General features: G+C 36.3%; 3 protein-coding genes across 4 annotated transcripts in view; 2 read left to right on the forward strand and 1 right to left on the reverse strand.

Moving 5' to 3' along the window:
- The first annotated feature begins 408 nt into the window (after nt 1–408).
- LOC122335178 (H-2 class II histocompatibility antigen, A beta chain-like) lies at nt 409–4766 on the forward strand. The gene is made up of 5 exons (XM_043232958.1): nt 409–562; nt 1500–1769; nt 2792–3073; nt 4432–4545; nt 4632–4766. The coding sequence occupies exons 1-5, from the start codon at nt 505–507 to the stop codon at nt 4655–4657; spliced, it is 750 nt and encodes a 249-aa protein (XP_043088893.1). The 5' UTR covers nt 409–504; the 3' UTR covers nt 4658–4766.
- Nucleotides 4767–6073: 1307 nt separating this feature from the next.
- Nucleotides 6074–10619, forward strand: hsd17b8 (hydroxysteroid (17-beta) dehydrogenase 8). Of its 2 annotated transcripts, none has more exons than XM_043233137.1 (9): nt 6074–6136; nt 8160–8362; nt 8447–8563; nt 9038–9133; nt 9215–9300; nt 9923–10007; nt 10145–10187; nt 10309–10383; nt 10472–10619. In XM_043233137.1, the coding sequence occupies exons 1-9, from the start codon at nt 6091–6093 to the stop codon at nt 10489–10491; spliced, it is 771 nt and encodes a 256-aa protein (XP_043089072.1). In that variant the 5' UTR covers nt 6074–6090; the 3' UTR covers nt 10492–10619. The 2 variants fall into 2 exon arrangements, with proteins under 2 accessions (XP_043089072.1, XP_043089071.1); XM_043233136.1 differs by lacking the exon at nt 6074–6136 and adding an exon at nt 7731–7881.
- Nucleotides 10620–11121: 502 nt separating this feature from the next.
- Nucleotides 11122–26327, reverse strand: part of col11a2 (collagen, type XI, alpha 2) — a 37315-nt gene continuing 22109 nt past the window's right edge. The window contains 45 exon segments of the mRNA XM_043233135.1: nt 11122–12443; nt 13653–13889; nt 14641–14709; nt 14794–14906; nt 14998–15277; nt 15968–16021; nt 16178–16213; nt 16432–16485; nt 16931–17092; nt 17607–17660; nt 17740–17804; nt 17807–17846; nt 17934–17987; nt 18567–18620; nt 18717–18770; nt 18894–18947; nt 19033–19140; nt 19226–19279; nt 19383–19436; nt 19608–19661; nt 19753–19806; nt 19899–20006; nt 20116–20169; nt 20457–20510; nt 20600–20707; nt 20792–20899; nt 22131–22184; nt 22316–22513; nt 22624–22677; nt 22769–22822; nt 22911–22964; nt 23076–23120; nt 23295–23348; nt 23556–23600; nt 23778–23831; nt 23937–23990; nt 24147–24254; nt 24400–24453; nt 24576–24620; nt 25066–25119; nt 25276–25320; nt 25517–25570; nt 25761–25805; nt 25893–25946; nt 26139–26183. Coding sequence (XP_043089070.1) covers nt 12297–12443; nt 13653–13889; nt 14641–14709; nt 14794–14906; nt 14998–15277; nt 15968–16021; nt 16178–16213; nt 16432–16485; nt 16931–17092; nt 17607–17660; nt 17740–17804; nt 17807–17846; nt 17934–17987; nt 18567–18620; nt 18717–18770; nt 18894–18947; nt 19033–19140; nt 19226–19279; nt 19383–19436; nt 19608–19661; nt 19753–19806; nt 19899–20006; nt 20116–20169; nt 20457–20510; nt 20600–20707; nt 20792–20899; nt 22131–22184; nt 22316–22513; nt 22624–22677; nt 22769–22822; nt 22911–22964; nt 23076–23120; nt 23295–23348; nt 23556–23600; nt 23778–23831; nt 23937–23990; nt 24147–24254; nt 24400–24453; nt 24576–24620; nt 25066–25119; nt 25276–25320; nt 25517–25570; nt 25761–25805; nt 25893–25946; nt 26139–26183 — 3453 coding nt within the window. The 3' untranslated portion in view covers nt 11122–12296.

Genomic DNA, 26327 nt, shown 5'->3' on the forward strand with positions numbered 1-26327 from the left:
AAACCCCATGCATACAGAATGGAGAAAAAAAAACCTTGGGAGAAACCAGACTCAGTTGGGGTCAGTTCTCCTCTGACCGGACGCCCAGCACTTAACTTCCAGTTCAATTTTAAACGCAGCTGTGTCAGATAGTGTAAATGACTTAGTGATATATGTATACCAATATATGTATGGATGAAGTTTTGTTATGCAAGTAGTTCATTGGGTTGTCAAACTGAGCTAATTATTGTGTTTTGTTAATTCACAGGTAACATTAATAGCTTTCAAATATTTATTTTACTTTTTACTTTTTTTATTTATTTTTTGATAATAGTGGTGTGAATGTTTTCTTAGAACAAGATCTTATAGGCTGTGTTTTAGTAAAAGCCAAAAAAAAAGTTCCCGATCATACACGTGATTGATACGAAATCATGAGGAAGTAAGAAGTGACGCGTATGAAAGCTTTCATTATTCAGACTTATTTTCAAACACTCTTTGTCAAATAACACGAAGAACAACCCAGAGATGAGGACTCTCACACTTGTTCTGGTGGGCTTTGCTTTTTGTTGGGTCTCATCTAAAGGTGAGTTTATCTCCAGACTTACAGAAAGACAGGAAAGACTTGTAGGGCCAGTCTGGCACTCTGTGATCAAATACATGGTTATCTGCTTCTTGTGCTTTGTTAAATGTACTGTTTGAGCTTTCTAACGCCTCAATCTGGATAAATGACAAACTGCTGATTTCTCGAGATTTGTAGACTCTTAAAAAATAATTGGTTTCTATGGTCAGTGAAGGGGCCATGAACTGAGAAATCAAAATCTTCTAACATACGTCAGTGTACTATGGCACTTAGTGATGTGTTAGTGTGGAAAAAGCACACTAAGCACACTTTAAGATAAGTGGTTGCAAACAATTTATTTGAGTTAAATTCAAATGAACACACTTTTCTTTGTAGCTAATATAAATTGAACAGAAGTTCACTTCATTTTACAGAGGATTCATTCAGGCACAATTTAACACGGTTCTTCATTAAGATCGAAACTAAAAGACAATGGTCTTTGGCTTTAAAACTTTGTATTATTAGTAACTTTATTACATGATCACTATTGCTTTGCCTCTTCTACAGACTCTACTGAGTATCTATGCATAAATGGCAGCAGTGAAGGATGCATGCTGTCAAATCATATATCAGCCGGGCGTTGGTTTTCACATCTATAATCTGTCACATCTATTCAAATAGAGCTTTCTGAACAGAAAATAGAAGATTACTTCTAAATTATGATGTTTTTGATTCAAAAATATTGATAACATTATAAGTGGACCTTAAAGAACAGTACAAAAAAACAAAAACAGAGGCAGTTCATGACCCCTTTAACATTTTTGGAAACTTTCCGATCCACAAAAGATTCTTTACAGTGAAAAAAAATCTTTAGATTATTAAAATGTTTATTTTAAGAACTCTTTACTGAAAGGTTCATAAATGGTTCTTTTTGTTTAAAAAGCTGTCTGTTTCCCTTCAGACGTTTATGTGTTCCAGGACATCGATGAATGTGAGTTTAGCAAAGAGGATTTGTCTGACATGGTCTACACAGTGAAGCTGGTCTTCAACCAGAAGCTTCTGTGCAGTTACGACTCGAGGATGGGAAAGTACGTTGGTTACGATGAGTTCGGGATCAGAAATGCTGAGCGTTTCAACAATCAGAGCTGGAAGATGAAAGAGCGGAAGGAGCAGGTGGAAACAGTGTGCAGAGCTAATGCCAGGCTTTATATCAAAAGTGAAGTGAGAAAGGGTAAGAAACTCAACTCCTCAGATTAGCGCAGATTATTAAAGCCCCTATTATGGGTTGTAAAGGTAATTGGAGTCCCAAACAAGTTGACATGCGTGCAAAGTCAAAGCACTTTTATTGTCTTATAGCATGCATTTATTTTGACCTTATTTGTTCAACAACTCCCTAAAGATTTGTTCAAAGATTTATTTTTTCTATGAAATAGGCTCCAACTCCCCCTGAGATAATAAATTGCATTTTACCTTTTTTTAATCTGTTCAGTCGATCTCCAGTTCTGGTGACATTTCTTTTAGCATAGCTTAGCATAGATCATTGAATCCAATTAGACCAGTAGCATCTCATTAAAAAAAGTCCAAAGAGTTTCGAAATTTTTATCTATTTAAAACTTGACTCTTCTGTAGTTATATACATGCATTTCTGAGCGTAATGTGTTTCAAAAATTTCGATGCTACTGGTCTAATTGGATTCAATGCTCTATGCTAAGCTATGCTAAAAGTGCTATCACCAGACCCGGGGATTGGCTGAATGGGTTCAAAAACGGTAAAACTCAATTTATTAACTCCGGGGGAATTGGAGAATGAGCCTAGGTCAGTTCCTGTAAAGCAGTGTTTGTGAGCTTTTAACGCTCCAAATGTGGCACCTAGTGGCAAAAAATGAATTTGCATTTTCATTTAGACCAACACAAAAAGATTAACAAGTGAGCGGACAATATGTCAACGTTTCATGTTGACAGACTAGGGACTTATTTGAAAAACGACTCGTTTCAGTGATTCAGAGTCGACTCTTTCTTTTGAGAGACAATAACATACACGTTGCACTTCCAGATTTAAAACTTCACAGGATGTTTTCATTCGCTTAGAGCTGTGTTACACGCTGCATAAAAGATCGTTTTCAAAAATCCATAATAGAGTTTAAAATATTCTTCTGGCTTTTCCAGTTGTAAGAAACTGGAAATGACAGAGATGGCAGAGCAGAGAGTTGGTTGAAGATCCTCTGGATTTATTCTCTTGGTTTGTTCTCATCAGCGCCGCCCGTCGTCGTGGTACGCTCCAATAGCGAGGCTCGTTTCGGTCAGCTGACCACGCTGGAGTGCCATGCGTTCGATTTCTACCCCCAGGCCATCAACGTCACCTGGCTGCTGGACGGGTCAGAGGTCACTGGACACGTGGTCTCCACTGAATTCATGGATAACGGTGACTGGAGCTATCAGATGCACTCGTACCTGGAGCTGGTGCCTCACCGAGGAGAGACGGCGAGCTGTCGAGTGGAGCACAGCGGTCTGAAGGAGCCCCTCGTCGTTCTGTGGGGTGAGATCTGTGTCCAGGACTCTCACAGAAGAGCTGGCCAGGGCTAATACTGTCACTGACCAAATAATGAGCACATGGAAAAGTTAGAAACTAAAACTGAAAGGAACGTGACGCAGGTAAAATTACACAAATATAAAAAAAAACAGAAAAAGAAAGCTAATTATTAATAAAAACTCAAACTACGTGTAAATAATATTATGATAACTCTGTAAATGAATAGGCACTGTGTCTATCTATGACTTAACATGTGTGGTCTGATGCATAACAAGAATTGACAGAAAATTAGCTTAAAATAGAAAAATATAACTATGTGTGTCAGGGATATGGACCGGTTTCTGTTGTGAGCCAGTGTCTGCTTTATCATGTTCAGCTGTCTCTGTATTTAAGGTCAGTTTGTGGTCGGATCATTTAAAACACTCTCGTTTGTTTCCTCCATGACTCCTGCGTTCTCCCGCAGCATTATTGTGACCATATGCATAGAAATAGTATATTAATATTAAAACAGTATGTATTTTGTCCAAAGTTCATTAAATGTGGTCTAATACAAAACACTATTGAAAATTAAATTAAATCAAAATTGGAAATACATAAACATTTATGATTATTATCATTATTATTATTGTTATTATATAAAATATTGCAGTATTTAAGTAATATTAAATATCAGGTATTTTGTCCATGTGTCATCAAATGTATTGTTAAACAACATAAAAAAACAAAATAAAATGCAAAATAAACTAGATATTAACATTAATAATATATAAAAATAATTAAAATGTGAATGAAAAATCACTGTATTTAAATAATATTAAACAGTATTTAAATACATTTAATATGATTAATATATATATATATATATATATATATATATATATATATATATATATATATATATATTAATAAATAAAAAATATATAAAAAGAAACAAAGGCTAATTAAAAATGATAAAGATTAAAAAAATATGATAGTATAACCCTGGAACTGAGCAAGTATTTTGTCCATCGCTCAACAAACATGGTCTGGTGCAAAACAAATGTACTAAATTTTACATGATTGTGACTAAAATCAAACTAAAATTAAACTAAAATAAAAACTAAAATAGTAAATAAATAATATTAAAATAAACGTGAAAATGACAAGGTATTTTGTCCACTACCCAACAAATGCAGTGTAGTCCAAAGTTTCCAACACTTCCTCTTTTCTATCAAATATAAAGCCACATGTTAGTGTGAAACAGTCCTGTCTGTGTTCATGAAATACTAGTTTCTCACACATTGGCTCTGAATCATGATGTCCAGGTGTTTTGCATGTAGTGTTAAAGCAGGTCATTTATGTCTGTCTCTTTCTCTCACGCTCAGACTCGACCTCTCTCCACACCAGAATCATAAAGTTAGCCGTGGGCTGCTCTTTTTTCCTCTCTGGCCTCGCTGTGGCTCTCTCTGCAGTATATTATCACAAGAAACGACACAGAGGTAAGCCTCCACCGCTGCTGGACCTAAAATAATAATTAAGCTCTGATAAAGAAGAAATATGCAAACACTTTTATGTCCTTCCCCAGGTTTTTCCTCCCTTGTTCTCCATTGAGAGCTGAAATTATTTCACGATGCTTTAGCATGTATATGTAAGTCTTTTATTTGCTCCTGTTGTTGTATATTATTGCTCATTTTAATAAAGACTTAATGGCTAAACTTAACCTATGCATGATTGACTCTTATGTACACATCAAAACCACAGCTCTAAACAAAACATGCAGAAACAATATGCAAAATATTTGCCTCAAAGTTGCAACAAACTACCAAAGAGGTGTCTGCGACAACATGCATGTCTGTAGGGATTCAGTGATGTTTTATTTTTAATCTAATGGTGTTGAGTGATACCGTTTGAGAGGGAAAAGCTGCAGAAAGACACTCGTCCTCGTGGGGCCGTGGTTAATTGTTGTCTTTATTTCCCCGGACGCTCCGGCGCTGGTTTGTGTTTCTGAACACAGGTGCAGAGCAGAGCATTATCACTCCTTGCTGTTGAAGCTCCCTTGAGAAGTCCATTAGAGCTATATCTGAGCTAGGAAAAAAAAAAATTAATAAAACTCGTTTTTTTTTTTAGCAGCTTGAGAAAAAAAGCTAATTGTATAGAAAAGATGGCACAGATATTACATATCAATTACAAATATTTATAAATAAATATTAATTATTGTTAGCATTTTTGTACGTTGTAGTATAACTTAATTTCTATTTAAAAAAGGACAAAAACTTTAATACAGTTTCTGTACAAATAGCATTTGTCTAACAATAATAAATCGATTGTTAAAAAAATCTATATAAGAAATTTTAAAATGATTACTATTTTATATAAATTTAAGACATCCTGGGAATTCCTTGGATGTTTAAACTGAGCTATATTTAAAATCTAAAATATTATTATTTGTATTTTTTTTAACTCGTTTATTTGTTCTGCTGTACGCGTCTGCCCTCTTGTGGTCAGGAACGGTATTGCGTTACTTTTGTCAATTAATCTGGTGCTGATTTAACTTTTTAGAGAGATGTAATATTTTCTCTTGTTTCTTAAATGTGAATATATTATTAAATAATATGTTATTAAATAAAATAACAATCTTAAACTGGTAAATTTAGAGGTTTTACGAATAACACAGTTTATTTTGCCGTTATTTTGAATTAAAGTTTCCCCGAGTTCGCGTATTTGATGCACATGAAACAATCGAGTGGTCAAAACAGTGAAAATTCCCGTGAGGACGAACACAGAGAACAGAAATAAATTATTTCAGCCTTAAATGACTTTTAAACCAGGCCATTTACACGCAGACCTCCGTGTTCGCGTCAACATTCGGTTTAAGTAATAAATGACTTTGAAAGTCAAGCGGTCGTGACCGTAAATACAGAAAATATATAACTGTTTCTGGCGCCCTCTCGCGGACATTATTAGTTACTACAGCTCACTGTGTGCCAACATGGAGGCGCCCTCTCGCGGACATTATTAGTTACTACAGCGCACTGTGTGCCAACATGGCGGCGCCCTCTCGACTCATATCCAGACTGACATTAGTGACGGGTGAGATTTAAATACGTTTCATTTGTCTTAATGTTCAACAATATATTTCGTGTATTTATTAGTTCGTGTATTTGATGCACATGAAACAATCGAGTGGTCAAAACAGTGAAAATTCCTGTGAGGAAGAACACAGAGAACAGAAATAAATTATTTCAGCCTTAAATGACTTTTAAACCAGGCCATTTATACGCAGACCTCCTTGTTTGCACCAACTTTCGGTTTAAGTAATAAATTACTTTGAAAGTCAAGCGGTCTTGACCGTAAATACAGAAAATATATAACGGTTTCTGGCGCCCTCTCGTGGACATTATTAGTTACTACAGCGCACTGTGCGCCAACATGGAGGCGCCCTCTCGCGGACATTATTAGTTACTACAGCGCTCTGTGCGCCAACATGGCGGCGCCCTCTCGACTCATATCCAGACTGACATTAGTGACGGGTGAGATTTAAATACGTTTCATTTGTCTTAATGTTCAACAATATATTTTGTGTTTAAAGTCATAATAACATTTTACAGTTGAACAATTTCGTCATACAGCTACCGCTTTCAGTGCTTGTGAAAGTTTGTAGATCATGATGAAGGCCGGCTAAAAACAAATGCAATGTTTAAAGCTACAGACATCATATTCTTTTCAGTAGGTATATAGCAGATAGAATGCATAAAATGCTTAAGCTTTTTTTAAGCTCTTGGTAATTAGACTGCATTTTGCAGTACAGCATCATATTTAGTGCATGTGCATTAATAAAAAAATTAAAAAAATGAATAAAATGATTATAATTTATAGTTAGCATTTTTGTACGTTGTAGTATAACTTAATTTCTATAAACAAAAAGACAAAAGCGTTATAATTTTAATACAGTTTCTATACAAATAGCATTTGTCTAACAGTAATAAATCGATTGTTATAAAAATCTATATAACATTTTTTTTTTTTTTACAAATATTACTATTTTATATACATTTAAGACATCCTGGTTATTCCTTGGTTGTTTAAACTGAGTTATATGTAAAATCTAAAATATTATTATTTGTATTTTTTTTAATTCGTTTATTTGTTCTGCTTTGCGCGTCTGCCCTCTTGTGGTCAGGAACGGTATTGCGGTACTTTTGTCAATTACTCTCGTGCTGATTTAACTTTTTAGAGTGATGTAATATTATCTCTTGATTCTTAAATGTGAATATATTATTAAATATTTCTTTAAAATACGTATTTTTTTATCAAGGACCTTATCATTACTCTCTCCTTACGACAGTAATCGCATGCTTTACTGTTCAGATCAAGTAAAACCAGCCAATGCAATTCTCAGTCATTTTAGCAACTCAGTTACACTACTTTAAACACTCTTAAACTGGTAAATTTAGAGGTTTTACGAATAACACAGTTTATTTTGCCGTTATTTTGAATTGACGTTTGCCCGAGTTCGCGTATTTGATGCACATGAAACAATCGAGTGGTCAAAACAGTGAAAATTCCTGTGAGGAAGAACACAGAGAACAGAAATAAATTATTTCAGCCTTAAATGACTTTTAAACCAGGCAATTTACACGCAGACCTCCTTGTTTGCAACAACTTTCGGTTTAAGTAATAAATGACTTTGAAAGTCAAGCGGTCGTGACCGTAAATACAGAAAATATATAACTGTTTCTGGCGCCCTCTCGCGGACATTATTAGTTACTACAGCGCACTGTGCGCCAACATGGCGGCGCCCTCTCGACTCATATCCAGACTGACATTAGTGACGGGTGAGATTTACGTTTCATTTGTCTTAATGTTCAACTATATATTATGTGTTTAAAGTCACAATAACATTTTACAGTTGTACAATTTCGTCATACAGCTGCTGTTTTCAGTGCTTGTGAAAGTTTGTAGATCATGATGAAGGCTGGCTAAAAACAAATGCAATGTTTAAAGCTACACACATCATATTCTTTTCAGTAGTTATATATCAGACATATTTAGTGCATGTCATTTAGTTTTTTGAGTGTTTGTGTTGATCAGATGGTGATTTTCTGTGTTTCAGGAGGTGGCAGTGGCATAGGCAGGGCTGTGTGTCAGAGGTTTGCCTCTGAGGGAGCTTCTGTTGTAGTGGCTGACCGCAATCAAGAATCAGCCAATCAGACGCTGGGCCTGCTGTCACATGACCTCAGAGGTCAGCAGCACATGGCTCTGAGAGTGGACGTATCATCAAAAGACAGTGTGGAGAAACTAGTGACCAGTATACAGGTGCGAGGGATGTGTTAACAGGCACTTTTGGAGCTCTGAGGGGTTGAATAACGAGGGGTCACTTTTATTTTTGATTTCTTGCAGCGCCATTACTTCCAGCCGCCTTCTGTGTGTGTGAATGCAGCCGGGATCACACAAGATGATTTCCTTCTCAAGATGGAGGAAGATGATTTTGACAAAGTCATTGAGGTTAATCTGAAGGTACTGCAGTACAGGGTCTAACTGTAGTGTTTAATTATGAACATGTCAGTAATTATACGAAAAACAGCAAGGGATGACCTTTGAACTGGGTTTAGCAAAAGTATATATACATAAAGTATATATTTTGATTATATTTACATTACATGTAAATATATGACATGTCTATATTATATATTAATATAATTTACATTATAAACATAATATATAAAAATAAAATATTTTAATGAAATATATACGTGTGTGTATCACATCATCCTTGATTTGCTGCTCAGGAGTTTTAAAAACATTTGCGCTGTTCAATGTATTTGTTGAAACATTTTTTTATGACTGATTTATGAATAGAACATTTAAAATAGCAGCATTTTTTTAAAAACAAAAAAAAGTAAAACCCTTTTATAAAAGTATGAATTATGAATTTTTTATTTCAGTTGTCCCCAGGACTGTCTGATCTTGTGTACTTGTGATGTGTTTCAGGGCACGTTTCTCGTGACTCAGGCCATCTCGAAGGCTTTAGTTTCTGCAGGAGTGGCGAAGGGCTCCATCATCACTGTGGGCAGCATCGTGGGCAAGGTCTAGCATTTACAGCAATGCCCGGCTCTATTCATTTTCTATTCAGGGTTCATTTAATTTAATGTTTTTCTGTGTGTGTAGGTTGGGAATATTGGTCAGGTGAATTACTCTGCTTCTAAAGCTGGTGTGGAGGGAATCACTCGAACCGCTGCCAAAGAGCTCAGCAAGTGTGTGTGCATTTCATTATCACACAGTAACACACACATTTACACACCTGCCGATTTTTAACTTGCGTCCATGTTTTGCTTTAGACCAGGCTTGTGGTCCACTTATTTCTTCATTTTGGGCTGCTTGAGCTTTTAATTAATGTTTTATAGAAAGAGTACCTTTTTTACATGCAAAATTTGTATATAAATGTTTAATTACATCCAAAATAAAAGTTTTTGTTTACATAATATATATATATATATATATATATATATATATATATATATATATATACTGTGTATATGTATTAATAAATAACAATACATGCATTTTTAAGAAAAAAAATGTATATTTATATATAAAATATAATATAAATATGTACTTATAAATATAAACTATCTACAAATATATGTGTGTGTATATATATATGTATATATATATATATATATATATATATAATATATGTATATATATATATATATATATATGTACATATATGCAAATCTTTTCAAAATATATACTGTATATGTGTGTATATATTATAAATACATGTAATGTAAACAAACCTTTTTTTACATTTTCAAATGAATCATTTCATAGCACTTATAATTTTATATGAAAAAATGATTTGTTGTCGTTTAGATTTGGCATTCGCTGTAACTGTGTCCTGCCCGGGTTCATCGCTACACCCATGACAGATAAAGTGCCTGAGAAAGTCATCAATAAAGTAAGAACTATTTTTTCAAATGTTTCCAGACTTAAAATGAAGATTTATGATTTGACACATCATCATATCAGACAATATACCATTCTGAAGCCACGTCTTTTGTACCTATGAGCACTACTTTTGGTTATTTTTTGCAGCTCACAGCCATCATTCCCATGGGAAGAATGGGAGAGCCTGCGGGTAAATCACAAAAACATTTTCATGAACCTTCTGCTATCAGAAGAGTGCTTTAATAATTGCTTTGGTTTTGATGTCTGATTATATATAAATATGTATTTCTCACACTTGCTTGTCTGTGCAGAAGTAGCTGATGCATGTGCTTTTCTGGCTTCTGATGACAGTCGATATATTACCGGAGTCAGCATCGAAGTTGCTGGTAAGACACTTAACCTCCTGCTGTGTGTGGGATTTCATTCTTAAGCATGTTTTATTCTGACATGGAGTTTTCTCTTTAACCAATTCAGGAGGACTCTTCATCGGCTGAAAACTAAACTGCACACCAACTCCGTGCCTTCCTTCATCTTCGTGAAGTTGTATAAATTACATTTGATTGCTGTAAAATATTGTATACAATGTAGCTAATGGAAATTAAAAAAATCTATATTTCTACAATTAAAGTGTGAATATTAGAAAAAAACAACTGAGTTGACACAGGAGGAAATGTGTTGATGTGTGGTTTAATGGGAACGTTTGGACCAAAACAACATTAAAACAGTTAACATCTCCAAACTCAGACTATAGAGTGAAACATAATTCATCATTTAAAAGCTTTTTAGGAGTTGTTTGAAGGAAAGTGGCCAGATTACATATCGTGGTTCTTCAGAGACACGAGAAGAGTGAAGAGGCAGATGAAATATGAGCAAACAGGAAAATAACAACAAAGGAGTCCAACGGCTCTTTAAATAGATTATATATTACACAAACGGATTCTGAAGTACTTACATAAAACACGCTTTTAGCACCATATTTTATAAAGACAGGTGTTTGTCTTTCACCGTCGTCATTGTGAGGAAACCACACAAACAACTTTTAATTCACAAATAATTTTTATAGCTTTTCATTCCCCTCGCCATGTTTTAAAAAAAGAAACAAAACATATACATAAAAAACAAACCACCATCAGTTTCCTTTCCTCTCCTTCCTCTTCCTGTCCCTTCTCCACTGCTGTCCGAGACATTTCGCTCTTTTTTTTTTTGTTGTCTTCACCTGCACCAAACTCTCCTAAACCTGATCCTAAAACATGATCTAATTTCACCAATATATATATCATACAGAGAAGGCAGATTTGCTTTCTGGGGTTTAATTTACATATTTAATAGATGAAAAAAAAAAACTACAGGAAATAATTACAGATGAATACCACATTGTGTTGTACTGCAAGTGTTGGTCGTTTTCTTGTGAGCACCTGTTTGTTTCACAAAATAAATACAATAAAATATTATTTCTGTACAAATGGTTCTCATGCACGATTCCAGCCTGAACGCTGTCACAGCGAAAGGTCAAAGGTCACGGACCCATGGGCTTGCTGCGGGTCGAAAGAGCAATTTGAAATGAAACAACCAGCTTATATATGCGTTCACCAAAAATACTGGACTGGTAAATTGGCAGCGTGTTCACGGCATGAACAACAATAAACAATAGTGACAATTCTTACAGAGTTTATCATTCTATAATAAATGTACAACAATATCAAATTCAATACAATTTTACACTGTTAATGGCTTTTCATTGTATACGATGATGAAAATTGCTGGTGAGATTTGAAATGGTTCTAATAGAACTTTGGCGCTCAGCTTCCACTCCTCCGTTTAAATGTAGCACCTGTGGAACGTTCTATTCTAGAAGGGGAGGGAGGAAGGGGCGGAGCTTGGATCAGGCGTGGAGCGTCTCAGAGGAGGAGCAGTGGGGAGGGGATCTGTGGGAGGGAGAGGGGGGCCCGAACGGGAGGGTCTTCTGCTTTAGGCCAGCAGTATCTGCGCCATCACAGAACATCTTCTCTCCTCTCTCCTGCGAGAATGGCTTTCTTCTCCTCCGTTGCTGGGAGTGTTTTTCCCTGGGCGTGTGTTTTGTGTGCAACTTTGTTTCACAACAATGTGTGTGTGTGTGTGTGTGTGTTTGTGTGTGTGTGTGTGTGTGTGTGTGAATCCCACTTCTTACACGTGATTTCAAATGTCTTTATTAGTGTTGGCACATCTCTATGTGGTGATATTTATATCTAGGTTTTGAGTGCACGATTTTGTGTGTGTGTGTGTTTGATTGTGTTCCCCTTTGCCCTCAGCATGTGTGTGTTTATCCCAGGAAACAGACAGGTCCCACTTCAAAACCAAATTTCTGATTGTCCTCCCCAAAGTCTGAGATCCTGATGTCCAGCAGAGGGAGCTGCTCCACCTGAGGAGTGTTCACCTCCAGCACTGTCCTGTCCAGGCCTTTACGATACTGCAAGGAAGAAGGGAAAACATATTTAGGGACAAAATACCTTAAGATAAAATGGGGGAAAAGATGTGTAAGGTAATAATTATTTTTAAATTATTATCTGATTTTATTGCGTTTTAAATTAGTAAAAAGAATCTTACTGACAAATGGGCAAAACCTTGCACAGTGGCAAATTCATTTAAAAATACATCTATTTAGTATTTGGGGTCAAAGAAATTAATTAATTGAAGTTAATTTTTGTTGTAAATATGCCTGACAAGATTGTTACACTGAATGACATTTTAGTTAAAATGTGTTTATTTATATTATTATATGTGTTACATTTATTTTTGTCTCATAAAAACAACATCAATTTAAAGCAGTATTACACTTGTTTTAATGGTTAAATGTTTTTATGGTTTTTGTGTTTGACTCACGTACATATTTATATATATTTATATTCTTATTATATTATATATAAATATATTTAATATATACAACTAACATATTTTTCACGAGTACATCCATGCATGTGTGTGTTTATATATACATAATAAATATATGCAGTACAAAAACATATATTATGTAAACAAACATTTATTTTGGATGCGATTCATTGAAATTGTTTTATTTGAAAGCACTTATTTTTTAAAATGATATTGCATTTTTGGCTTCTAAAAACGTATCAAAAATTAATTGTGTAATCAAGAAATGATGTGCAGTTTACATAAAAAAATGTTAGTTGTTTACCATAGTATTTTTCCATTTGATTTAATAAATCAGAGCTAAATACAAAGTTTGTAAAGGTTTAAAAAATATTGTAAACAAATTTGGTGCTTGTATAATTCTTACAACAGTAATTATATGTACTACTATTCCAAGTTTTAAATAAGATTTAAATAAATAAATGCTTTTATTCAGAAAGTATTCACTTTAGCTTAATCAAAAGCGGCAGTAAAGACTAGTATTCAAATAAGAGCTAAAAACAAATGTTTCACTGTTTCTACAAAAATGTAACGAAACTGAAGACTGGAGTAATGCTGAAAATTCAGATGCGCATCACAGGAATAATTACACTACAAATGTTAAAAAAAGTTACTTTTATATGAAACTAATGTAAAATAAATATTATTTTCATGACATAAAATGTTTATTATACAGTGAAATTACTCTAGCCTGTATTTATCACACAAACATACTGCAGTTAGTTTTAATCAGGCAGAGGTGACTCACAGAGCAGCCGTCCACGAGGGCTTTGATGTAGGGGCTGGTCTCATAGCTCAGCTCTTCGTCGTTGGCGCCCAGGAAGTGTAGTGCCCTCTGGTAGCCACTGTCTTTAGTGATGTCCGCCCAGGCCACTGACCGCTGGCAGTGATAGGTCAGATTCTGACGGGCCTGAACGCTGAGCAACCGCAGGAATCCCAGCTGGACAATACCCACGGGCTCTCCGATCGAGTCAACGTATGAAAACTACAACATGAAGGACAATATTCATTCAGGATTCACAATGTATTAAACTTGATGTTGTAATATATCTTACATTTTTACATCTAATACAGCATTTACTTATTTATTACGTATATATAAATACAAGTAAATATTTCCTAAACATATACTGTGTGTATATTTATATATACATAATAAATACACACAGTACACACACATATATATTTTGCGAACACCCGTGATTAACCGTTTGACAGCACTAGACAGTAATCAGACAGTTGCTGATCTCTGTTGACCTCCATAATATGTTTTTCAGCTACACTTTATGCTGATAGTCCACTTCAAACATTCTACTAACTTTAAGTAATGTTGCAATTACATGTCAACTAATTCTCATTAGTATGCAACTACATGTCTACTAACTCGAGTAGACTGTTATGGTAAGTTTAGGGTTAGTAGAATAAGTTGATGTATACTTGCAAAGTTTCTGATAGTCAATATGTAGTATGTTGTGAACCCATCAAAATAAAGTGTTATTAAGCCGACAGTCTACTAATACTCTAATGACTGCTAGTAGACGTGGGGGTTGCAAAGATACTTTAGTGGTGAGTAGAATGTCTAAAGTGGACTGTTAAATTAAAAATGTTACCTTTTTTTGTGCTGTCAAATGATTAATCCAAAATAAGTGCTTTGGTGCATTTATGCATATTAATTTACTAAATTAAACATATGAATCAAAGAAATGATTTTGAAGAGTTTTGGGGGATAAACTCACCTTGCTGCCCTTTGTGAACTCACTAAACCAGGACCCAGGCTCCTCCTTTGGCCAAGTGCTCATCTTCACCTACGGCAGAATTTAAAACTCATCAAGTTTCATGAATCTTTGATGTTCACAAACATATAAAAACGAGCGACAGCAATTCCTCACATTTTCCACAGCTTTGCCGGGATACAAGCACGTCTCTCCTCCAGCGGTGAAGTTACAGTAAACCTTGAAAGAGTCGCGAGCGCAGCCCTGATTCGGATCAATCCAGTACTCGCCTGAATAAAAAAATAAGAACGGTTCTAATGAGTAAGGGCTCGCCATTGGTTACGGAATGTGTCAATCAGACGGTAACCACGGTGATCGTACCGTCCTTCAGGTCTGGTTGGCTGAGGTGCAGGTCCTGGCAGGTGCGGGCCGGGCTCTCCTGGGTTCCCAGCGGGAATCGCATGCTCTCGATCTCCTGCCGAAGGGAGTTGAGCGAGCCGAAGATCTCCTCCATTCCTTCATTACCGGTCAGGAACTCTGTGCCCGTGGCGTCGGCGGCCTCAGTGTCAGTCTCAGACAGCATCTTACTGCCGTCGATGGAGCGCTTGGACTTCTTAGGAATCTGAATGGGCAGCGGCTGGATGACATCTCCAGGGGGTCCCTAATGAAAAAGGAGAAGTTAGCTGCACTGCATGCAGATCTCCATTTATTTTTGTCTTAAATTAGCGTGGTTTTTAGGGGTGTAACAGTACAAACAGTTTTTTTCAGTACGCATGTGTACCAAACTGATACGGTATTTTAGTGTATTTTTAAAGATATTCAAATTAAAAATGGTCTTTTGACAGTTTCGGCTCAGCGATCCGATTTGCTTTTTTCTGTACTACTCCCTTTAATGCCAATAAACACGAATGAACATCTCATGCCTCTTGTAATTGATCAATTAGTGTTTCAACCCTGACATCAGAGAAAGAGACATCAACTAAACAGCTGTCCACAGCTTGTTAGTTCACTAGAGAAATGAAGCCAAGAGTGGAGCATTTCACCAAATATTACACCATATCTCATATTTTATTATCCTTAAAATGTAAATGGTCTCCCTTTGGTTTTAAGCATAAGCAGAGGTAAGATCACTACGAAAATGTAAACTATAACTTAATGTATCTAAAGAAAGAGTTTCTTGTTGGTAAACCTGTACTAAAATTGTACAGAACCGTGACATAAAAACCGAGGTACATACCGGACCATCATACTTGTGTACCGTTACACTCCTAGTGTTTTTCTCAACACACAAATATTTTACAGCCAATTGATGAATGTGTGTTTTGTACTGTAGATAACAGATATAACTCACAGGTGGTCCTGGTGGTCCTTGTACTCCCTTTTCTCCTTTAGGACCCGCTCCACCCTGTACCACAGAGAGCAGACATACAATATTGGGGTCACTTTACATTAAAGTATGATGTGTCCTATGTATAGGTATTTAACATTTCCTTCCATGACCAATGATATGCTTATAACACATTTTATGTCAAGTACCAATATTTAAAGAAGGAATACTTACAGTGGCACCTTTAGCTCCTTTGACACCCCTCGGACCCTGTGAGAAACATCACATCCATTTAGATTTAATTCATTAAGATGATATATTCTAGTGTACCAGAGCTTCAGCTGAGTACTCATAGTGTCATTATTTCATAAAAGGTTTATAAGGGATCAACGGTGAAGGACAAGTGCCATTGAAGAACCTAAGACACGTTTCTCCACCAAAATTTAGTATGATAAGCAGCTGAGAAATTGTACTGAAAGTTTACTTACGGGCATACCAGCAGGACCTGCAGGACCAAGAGGACCAGTTCCTCCAGGCATACCCTAAAATAAAACATCAAGAAACAAAAAAAAAACAACAAGATTTTTTATATGAAACAGGATATAAATTCAGTATAATCATTTCTGTGGTGACAGCAGAATTGTTAGTATCATTACTCTACATGATCCTTCAGAAATCATCCTCACATGCTGATTTGCTGCTCAAGAAACAATTCTGATCATTATCAATGTGGAAAACAATTGTGCTGCATCACATTTTTGTGGAAACTAGGATAAATTTAATTTCTCTGGATTCTTTCATGAATATAAACTTCATAAGAACAGCATTTATTTGAAGCTCTATCTTTATAAATGACTTTACTGATTGATTTAATGCATGCTTGAAGAAACTGCTTTCTTTAAAAAATCTTACTGACCTCAAACCTTTGAATGGTAATGTATATTTGCCTGTGGTCTGATTTTGAGAATGTGATCAGATATCACATACCGTTTCTCCCTTGGCTCCTAAAGATCCCTGGGGTCCTGGCATGCCTCTGTCTCCCTTCTCTCCTTGTTCTCCTGGAGGCCCAATCAGGCCGAGCATACCTGGATGTCCCTTCTCACCCTTAGCACCGGGGTCACCACGAAGACCTGCCAAACCTGGAGGACCCTGTGAGAGAAGGGGAAAAACAATCAACATTCAACAAAATATATACATACGTCATGAAACTCTCATGATACATTAAGTCCATTAATGCATATTTGAAAATGCAGCATGTCTTTTAATAAACAAGAATAAAACTACACACACTCACAATTATTACCAAAAACTCAAAAAAAAAAAAAAAAAAAAAAAATTCCAACACGCACGTAACCAGAGATCTCTGTCCTTTGAGATTTTTTTTGCATGTAATGTGATATATGGATCAGTCTGTCATTTTAATTGATTAAAATTGTTAACTAATACTGATTGTGATGTAACTATGTGTGATCACCTGTGAGCTATTTTTGACTTAATTTATGATGCCCTCCATTCTGAGGAAATTGTAACTTGATAATATTGGTTATAATGAACTTGTTAATGAGTGTGCAGTTATACTCTTCTTCATACTTTATACTAGCATCTAACTTGGACCTGCAAAAGAAGTGTTTTAACTGTAATGCTCTAATATGGAGGGTCTTACCATTGGTCCAGGAGGTCCCTTCTGGCCAGCAGCACCTGGAGAACCTTGCTCACCCTGAATAAAGTTAACGGTTATCAGAAGATAATTTTGGTAAACACTACATTACAATGAAAACACAATTCCAATGTCATACCACTGTTCCAGGCAACCCTCTCAGACCCTCAGTTCCTGGTTTTCCTGGTTGACCCTGTAGCCCCACGGGCCGGTTTTTCCTGGAGGGCCAAGGGCACCTGAATCGCCCTAAAAAACATGTTTCATGAGGGTAAAAAGCTACAGAAACCTGCCTGTTTGTTGCAGCTGCATTTAGTTCAATTTGCATTGTCTTACCTTGCTTCCCTTCTCTCCCTGACGACCCTCCGGTCCCCTTGTGCCTGGAGGACCCTGAAATATGAACATTACATATGTCCAGAAATATGTTTTCTTTCCATTCGACCCTGTATTTGTATACATCTTTTATTTTTTGTAAACCAAATGTGACCCTGGACCACAAAACCAGTCTTAAGTTGCTGGGGTATATTTGTAGCAATAGGCAAAAATGCATGGGTCAAAATTATAGATTTTTTTTTTTTATGCCAAAAATCATTAGCATATAAAGTAAAGATCATGATCAAGATATTTAGTAGATTTTCTTCTGTAAATATATCAAAATGTAACTTTTGATTAGTTATTGATTAGTTAATTAATATACATTGCTAAGAACTTCATTTGACAATTTTGAAGGCAATTTTCTCAATATTTAGATTTTCTTGCACAAATATTGTCCAAGTCTAACAAACCATATATCAATGGAAAGCTTATTTTCATTATGAATGGTTTTGTGAAGCAGGTTGACAAATATGTGAATCCAACTTATTCTTTACTACAGTGAATTACACCACAATGTACAACAATACAGAACTTACAGATTAACATTAACAGATGGAGGTAATGTTGTTCTGTTGTAAAATAAGTTTATCTTACTCTCTTTCCTGGAGGTCCAGGAGGTCCATTCTCACCAGTTGGTCCAGGTGAACCCTAAAGCCATGCAAAAAATGGTGCTCAGTGTATCCTGAAAAACCCCTAATAAGTATGCATAAGGAGGATGTGCACTATAAGACGATGATCACTCACAGCTTCTCCTTGTTCTCCATCTTCCCCTCTTTCTCCCTTTGCACCATCTTGGCCCTGCAGAAGATCAGAAAGAAAGTCAAGCGTTTTTCATATATGAAAAATGGGTCGAATTCAATTTAATGTCGACTTTATGATGTAAGCATCATATTTAATTATATAAATTTCAGTTCTACTCACTCGGGGTCCGACTTCACCAGGGGGCCCAGGGTCACCAGGGAAACCAACAGGACCCTTAAAAACACAAAACAATTAACCACTGAAGAGTCACAGACAGACCTGTTTCTCATTTTAAAGATAAGTCATGTTTTATACATACAGGGTTTCCTTTGGGTCCGTCATCTCCAGGGGGTCCTTTTCCACCAGGAGGACCCGAGGTGCCTGGCTGCCCTGCCTCGCCCTTCTCACCACGTTCTCCTCTCGGGCCCTGCCATCAGAAAAACAAAACCAACAAGGTGTTAGCTATTTTACATCTATTCAATAGATCATCATGTTTTATCTAAAATTCTCACCATTTTTCCTGGCTCTCCACCGACTCCAGGTGGTCCGGATTCTCCAGGCTCACCCTGTCAATACAAACAAAAAGACATCAAGTGTGATTAATCAGATTGGCTGATCTTGTCAATAAAAGTCATCATCTGTGTTGCAGTTAAGCTCTTTTTTACTTACCTTCTCTCCTAGGGGACCTGGATTACCCAAACCTCCTGGAGGACCTTGAGGACCCTGAACAATTAAAGATGTGCATTCAATTAGACAAAAAACCTAACCACAGAATGCCATGATTGAGAATTTCAATAAAAAAAAAACAGAATGTCATTGCTTAGTGATCATAAAACAATAACGAACTGTCATCATTTGTAACTTATTACTCATAGCGCAAATTAAGGTACTTACATCAGCACCATTTGGACCAGCTGGACCACGAGGACCTGGGGGACCAGGAGGACCCTATAGAAATAGATAACCAGAAAACATTGGCTCATATATATTTACTCTAAGGGTGATTAAAAATCCTCTAAAACAAAACATTCATACTCACCAATGGACCGACATCTCCTGTCTCTCCTTTTTCTCCAGATGGGCCTGGCAAACCCTAAAGACATGAATGAAGTACAAATAGCTAAGACATCCAGTACGTAGATTTCAATGGGTGTGAGCAAATAAAACACAAAGTGAATGCAGTACCTGCAGACCGATGGGGCCTGGGGGACCCGGGAACCCTCTAGTCCCTTCATCTCCTTTAGCGCCAAATGGTCCCTGTTGACCTCTAGCACCTGTCTCACCATCAGCTCCCTGAGAGGAGATTTGAAATGGGGGCAATCATAAGCCAGTATAACTTTCTGACCAATTGTGAATGGTAGCATGAATTTCTGATCCAGTTTGTTTGCATTAAAGCACTTACAGCTGCACCAGGCTGTCCAACGGGACCCATTGTCCCAGGTGGACCAGGAGGACCCTGTAAATGTGCAAATAATTGAGTACAGATTGTTATTATGTCCACAAATTTATAATTTTACATTTGAAATTGGAAATGGAACACTCGAACCATTAACTATGACTTTTCCCTCAATAAATTCCTAACTGGCTGCTAGTTAGTAAGGTAGTTGTTAAATTTTTTTATTGGTTAGGATTAGGGATGTAGAATAAGGTCATGTAGAATTACATGTGCTTAATATACTAATGTTAAGAACTAATAGGTGTAACTGTAAAATAAAGTGTTACACTGAAAGCTTATTTACTCACATGTTCTCCCTTTGATCCTTTAGCTCCTTTTTGTCCTGGCTCTCCAACCTCACCCTATACAAGAAACAATTAAAATTTAAATTTGTCAAGAACATCCACATAACTGTGATGATTTGAGGGTGAGATATGAAGAGCTCTCTGACCTTGTCTCCATCCTCTCCAGAAGTACCTGGAGGTCCAGCAGGGCCTGGGAGACCAACTGGGCCTTGGATCCCGTCACGACCAGCTGGACCAATTGGGCCTTTCTCTCCCTGTAAAAGAGCATGATCTTACTTGATAGGCCTATATTTAAATTTGTATTAGAGATAAGGTGCAAACCTAGAGAAGGCACTTACTGGCACTCCTTTCTCTCCCGAAGCTCCAGGGGGTCCCTGAGGTCCGGGTCGTCCCGGGGGGCCGACAGGGCCTGCAGTGCCAGCTGCTCCTCTCTCTCCAGGTGATCCCTGCATAGAAATACAGGTAGGGTAACATACTGAAAGACCATACTTTAATGTCTTAATTCCTTAAAAATAAACCTCTGGGAATTACCCTAAAAAACATTTTTAAAAAATCATAATTTTCATAACAATTAAGAACATAATTTATTCTCTCTAGCCCATTGTAATGTGAAATTAAAGTTATGAATAATATAGTATATATGTTATATATAATACAATATGTTATTTGCTCGTCATGAAAAAACTATTTTGTAAAAAAGTAAAATTGTAAATATTATTTAAAGGGTTACTTGTAATTTTTCATCTTTGGAACACAATCTCAGATATTCTGAATGAAAACAGCGAGGCTTTAAGACTGTCTCATCGACTGCCAATTAACACTGTAGAGGCCCAGAAAAGTATGAAAGACATTGTGAGAATAGTCCATCTGTCATCAGTGGTTCAATCTGTATTTATGGAACGACAAAAATACTTTTTGTACACAAATAAAAATAATGACTTTCAATAATTTGTCTCCTCTGTTTCTCTCTACGTTACTGTAGCATTATTCTGGAGAGTATCTGACAAACGTATAAAATGTGTGTAAAAAATGAATCACGGCTGACAAAAGAGTCCTGTGGATATTCTCCAAAATTAAGCTACAGTGATTTGGAGAGACACAGAGAAGACAAATTGTTGAATAAATTTATTATTTTCAGCCCAAAAAGTATTTTTGTAGTTTCATAATGTTACAGTTGAACCACTAATATCGATGAAGCATAATGAAGATGTCTTTTATACTTTTCTGGACCATGACAGTGTAATTTACTTGGCAGTCAATGGGACAGTCAAAAGCCTCCTGGTTTTGTTATCCAAAATATCAAAAATATAATTTTGAAGACAAACAAAGCGGTTACTGGTTTGGGACGACATGGAGGTGATTAAGGACAAAATTCCCATTTTGGGGTGAAGTAACCCTTTAAATCATGTCACACCGATTTGAAACAAGTACAACTGTCAATACAGTATTCATTAAAGTATTGTATTTATTATACTACCTTTAATTTATGCTACTATAAAATAAACCAATTAAATTATTAAATATAAGATAAAGGTTTCATACGATCGATTGTCATTAAAAAGGCTTCATTTTATGCAGAATATAATATTATATTTCCATAAATAACAATAAAGAACCTTTATTTTTAACAGTGAATCTACTTGATATTTAAGATTCTGGTTATAATAAGCAACATACAGCAGGTCCGGGTGGTCCAGCAGGGCCTTCATTTCCTTTCAATCCTCCGGTGCCCTGTGGAAACACAAAGGTACAGATCAGTTAGGTATAAAAACATTCATGTGCGGGTTTAAGGTTGGTTTACAAAATACATTTAGAAAAGGTTTTATGACATAAAATTCACTAGAATGACTGAGACTTATTACTGGAGTTCCTGGCAGTCCTCTCTCTCCTGGGAATCCTCTGAGACCTGAGGGTCCATCTTTACCGGGGCCGCCGGAGGGACCAGGATCTCCCTTGGTTCCCTCTTTACCAGAAGGCCCAGAAAGACCTTGCTCACCGGGTGGTCCTGGGGGTCCTGAGTGACCACGCTCACCCATCGGACCAGTTTCACCAGAGGGACCCTAAACAAGAACTAGACTTGAGTAAAGCTTGTACAGTTCCATACATTTTAAAGTAAAAAATAATCTTGAGAAAGAAACCCATTTTGCTTGATAAAAGCAAAAAAAATCACCTGTGGTCCAACAACTCCTGGTGGCCCAGGTGGTCCAGTTTTGCCTTGGAAACCCTAAGAATGCAACGTGAAAAATATATGTTGCCGTTTAACCATGATCAGAGTGAACTTTATACTTCAGATGATGAAAATCAAAGATACATACGACTTCGCCTCTCTGTCCAGGGTGTCCAGGCAGTCCATCTTTCCCTGGAGGCCCCTTCAAAAATCAATTGATATATAAATGAGCTATACAGAAAAATTAAAGGGTTTTAGGCATCAGATCAAACTAATAAACTGTTGCTTACAGGAGGTCCCTTTGGCCCAGGGAATCCATTTGGACCTTGAGGTCCAGTTAGTCCCTGAAAAAATGTGCAGAAACATTATAAATGAAATAATTATTAAATTAAAGCTGAAACAAAAATGTAGAAATATTTTAATTGAATAAAAATAAAGTACTGAAATAAACATACTCTCTCTCCAGGTGGTCCAGGAGGCCCGTCACTGCCAGATCCGCCCTAAAACATTAGAACATAGATATAGATTGCTTGAAATTAATTTAAATTCATTAAAATCTTTATTGTCATTGCTGAATTATGTAATTGACAACAATGAATACATCCTTTACAAAAATAGCTGAATAAAAATAGCAATAAAAATAATTAAGAAATAATTTGAAATGAATCTCGTACCTTAGCACCTGGTTTTCCTGTTGCCCCACGGGGTCCTCTCTGCCCTCTTGGACCCTAGAAAGATTTTTTTAAAAACAAGAAGAAGTCTTAGACTATTATTGTGCATTGCTTAACAAGTCATCTGCTGGAATCAAAACGCGCTACTTAAATCCTCAAAATAAATCAAACCATTTCAAATTAAATGAAAGCAAATAGTATTTATTTAAAATGTTGAAGAGAATGAGATGAGAGATAAGATGATGAATTAAAACAGGCCCTTACTGTAGGCCCTCTCTGTCCTCTTGGTCCAGGTTTTCCAATCAAACCCTGGAAAGAGAAAAATCAATTCAGAATATTTCAGCCTCATCAATTCTTTTCCGAAATAAAGGAAGATAGTCTACGTGGGACTATTTAAACGTTTTATGTAAATTAAGAGCTTTACTCAACTTCCCTGTAACCTATAAATGCTTCTACTGTACTGATTTTCAGTCTAAAAGTTCTTACCCTCCCTCCTTTCTCGCCATTTGAACCAGGGAATCCTGGAAAACCCAGGGAGCCCTAAAAATAGAAAATATCACATTGATTTAAAAATGCATTCACTTTGATTAAACACTTGGCTATATATCTTACGATGCATCATAAACAATATTATTTTTTGTTTACCTTAATTCCTTGCCTTCCGGGATATCCAGGGAGTCCAGGCACACCAAGTTTACCCTGGATTGGCATACATTTGTACAATTTAACAAATATTTATGCCAGCAACTAAAATAATTAATTAATTACAATACAAAACATAGCTTACATATATATAAATTTGTACATATATTTACAAATCAGAAATCATGACTCATTTTACTTAATCAAACTAACCTTCTCTCCCACCAGGCCGATAGGGCCAAGTTCACCAGGGGGACCGACACGACCCTTCGGCCCCTCTGGACCGTCCTCTCCTCTTGGGCCAGGCACTCCCACCTCTCCCTGAGGGTACACAACTAATCTCAATGGCCAGTTGAAATGGGTCAGTAAAGTCAAGTGCTTCAATCATTACCATTTACTATTTAACATTTGTGCTAAATCATGTTAATGGATGAGCTTCTATGCACTTGTGATATGTCAGACATACCCTCTCTCCCTTTACACCAAAGTCTCCTTTGATTCCAGGGAATCCGTCCTCTCCCTGAAAATAAATAAACAATGTAAAAATCAATTATTTAACACTAATTGTTACATACAAAATTGTAGAACATCATGATTTCTGTTTATGTTTAAACTTTGATGTTTTGGACCAAAAACACTCACCTTCTCTCCCTTATGGCCCTTTAGTCCACGGATACCTTGAGCTCCCTGTCATAAAACATTAAGTCTGTTATCCTAATCTGAGTCTTATGCATGAAAGAACATATCAACAATCAACAGCCATTACAATACTTAAAAATCACCATAGACGGAACTGACACAGACAGGGCCATTTTTATGAATTTTTCATAATGTCTGTTAAAAAAGAAAATTACAGCTTGTTCCGTTTATACTGTATGGCATGGATACATTGTAATTTTAAGAACGCTGGCAGGACAATAAGCCATTTTGAGATTCTCTGACATTTAAAAAGTACAAAAATCATGGTTATTTATAGCCATCTAATTTATTATGCATTGTCATTTTACAACTTGTTTAATAAAAAATATTGCAAGATTGAACTGGTTAATACCCGCACAGATTTAATGACCATTTGGAAAATTATGAAAACAAAATCTGCATCCAAACTCATTAAAGCAGATATATATTTTACCTTAATTCCACGAGGGCCAGGATAGCCAATAGACCCCTGAGGACCATTAGGACCCTAAATATGAAGAAGAGAAAATAAATCTCAACACGCAGAGACATGTCTGGCCTAAAAATGCCTGATAAGACATTGATAAGAGCATACAAATTTTGACATTTAATTTATAAACATATAAAGAGAATTCTACTTTATCATATTATTACATGGCCTCACCTGATTTCCTTTGGTTCCAGTGGGGCCTTCCTTTCCGGGATGACCCTGTTGAGACACAAGCAGCACACTCTTTATTCTTTAGCACAGGCTAATAACCACATGCACCTTCACTGTCTTCTGTAACCATTTAGTTTTGCGTTATTAAACAAACTGATAATGGGTCTTTTAAATCACATAAAGATGTTAAAACACCAAACCAACAGGCTTATTTAAAATGGGAAAAAACACATCTAGCACTCACAGGAGGACCGTCAGCTCCGGGCATTCCTGGTAGACCAGGTTTTCCTGTGGGACCCTTTAAAAAGACACAAAATGCCATTATAACTACATACTTGAATATTTAATCTCAGAATAAGACTAGACATTTGCTTCAATTGTGTCATTTCTTTTTCCAAATGCAGACTTCAAAGTGGTAGTTCTGCAAAGAGCTTTCATTATTTATTGATTATTATAGCTTTGTGCTCTATAATTATAAAAACACTCACTTTCTCTCCTGGTGGTCCAATAGCACCCTGTGGACCAGGCATTCCCTATGACACAGAAAAACAATAATATTTAATATAGTTTATTATGATTTTGTACATTTGTCATTAGTTTGTAATAGACTCATTGTTCACCTGTGTTCCTGGGGCCCCCTGCTGTCCCGGAGGACCAGGCTCTCCTTGAGGCCCCTTTGAAAAGACAAAATATACAGTTTATTTTCTGTTATATTTCCTGATTGCTGATAATATTTAACCTTTTGCACACATATGCAAATTATTGCATATTATTGTTCGATATTGTCCACAGAGTAGTCAGTGTGCATCAGGGTAATGTTAACAAACTCAAAGGATTTGAGTCAATGAATGACAAAATTCACTAACCAAATTTCCTTTTGGACCATGTGGACCATCATTTCCACGAACACCCTGGCAGAGGCAGACAATATGAAGAAGTTAAAGAAAGATCTGGACATCCCCACACAAATATTTCTTTTTCAAATCTTCTATTTTTATGGATGTTGCTGTGCAGCCGTTGCAGTTTTTGTACTCTGTATTATGCAGTCTTTGTGG

This window comes from Puntigrus tetrazona, unplaced genomic scaffold (assembly GCF_018831695.1).
Source record: "Puntigrus tetrazona isolate hp1 unplaced genomic scaffold, ASM1883169v1 S000000746, whole genome shotgun sequence".
NCBI classification, from domain to species: domain Eukaryota; kingdom Metazoa; phylum Chordata; class Actinopteri; order Cypriniformes; family Cyprinidae; genus Puntigrus; species Puntigrus tetrazona.

Bases quoted from the DNA above. Each gene is read 5' to 3' on its own strand.
- hsd17b8 (XM_043233137.1), top strand. From the start codon at position 6,091: ATGGCGGCGCCCTCTCGACTCATATCCAGACTGACATTAGTGACGG. The intron at 8,363-8,446 runs GTGCGAGGGATG...GATTTCTTGCAG, and splicing joins AACTAGTGACCAGTATACAG to CGCCATTACTTCCAGCCGCC. The intron at 8,564-9,037 runs GTACTGCAGTAC...GATGTGTTTCAG, and splicing joins TCATTGAGGTTAATCTGAAG to GGCACGTTTCTCGTGACTCA.
- LOC122335178 (XM_043232958.1), top strand. From the start codon at position 505: ATGAGGACTCTCACACTTGTTCTGGTGGGCTTTGCTTTTTGTTGGGTC. The intron at 1,770-2,791 runs GTAAGAAACTCA...TGTTCTCATCAG, and splicing joins CAAAAGTGAAGTGAGAAAGG to CGCCGCCCGTCGTCGTGGTA. The intron at 4,546-4,631 runs GTAAGCCTCCAC...GTCCTTCCCCAG, and splicing joins TCACAAGAAACGACACAGAG to GTTTTTCCTCCCTTGTTCTC.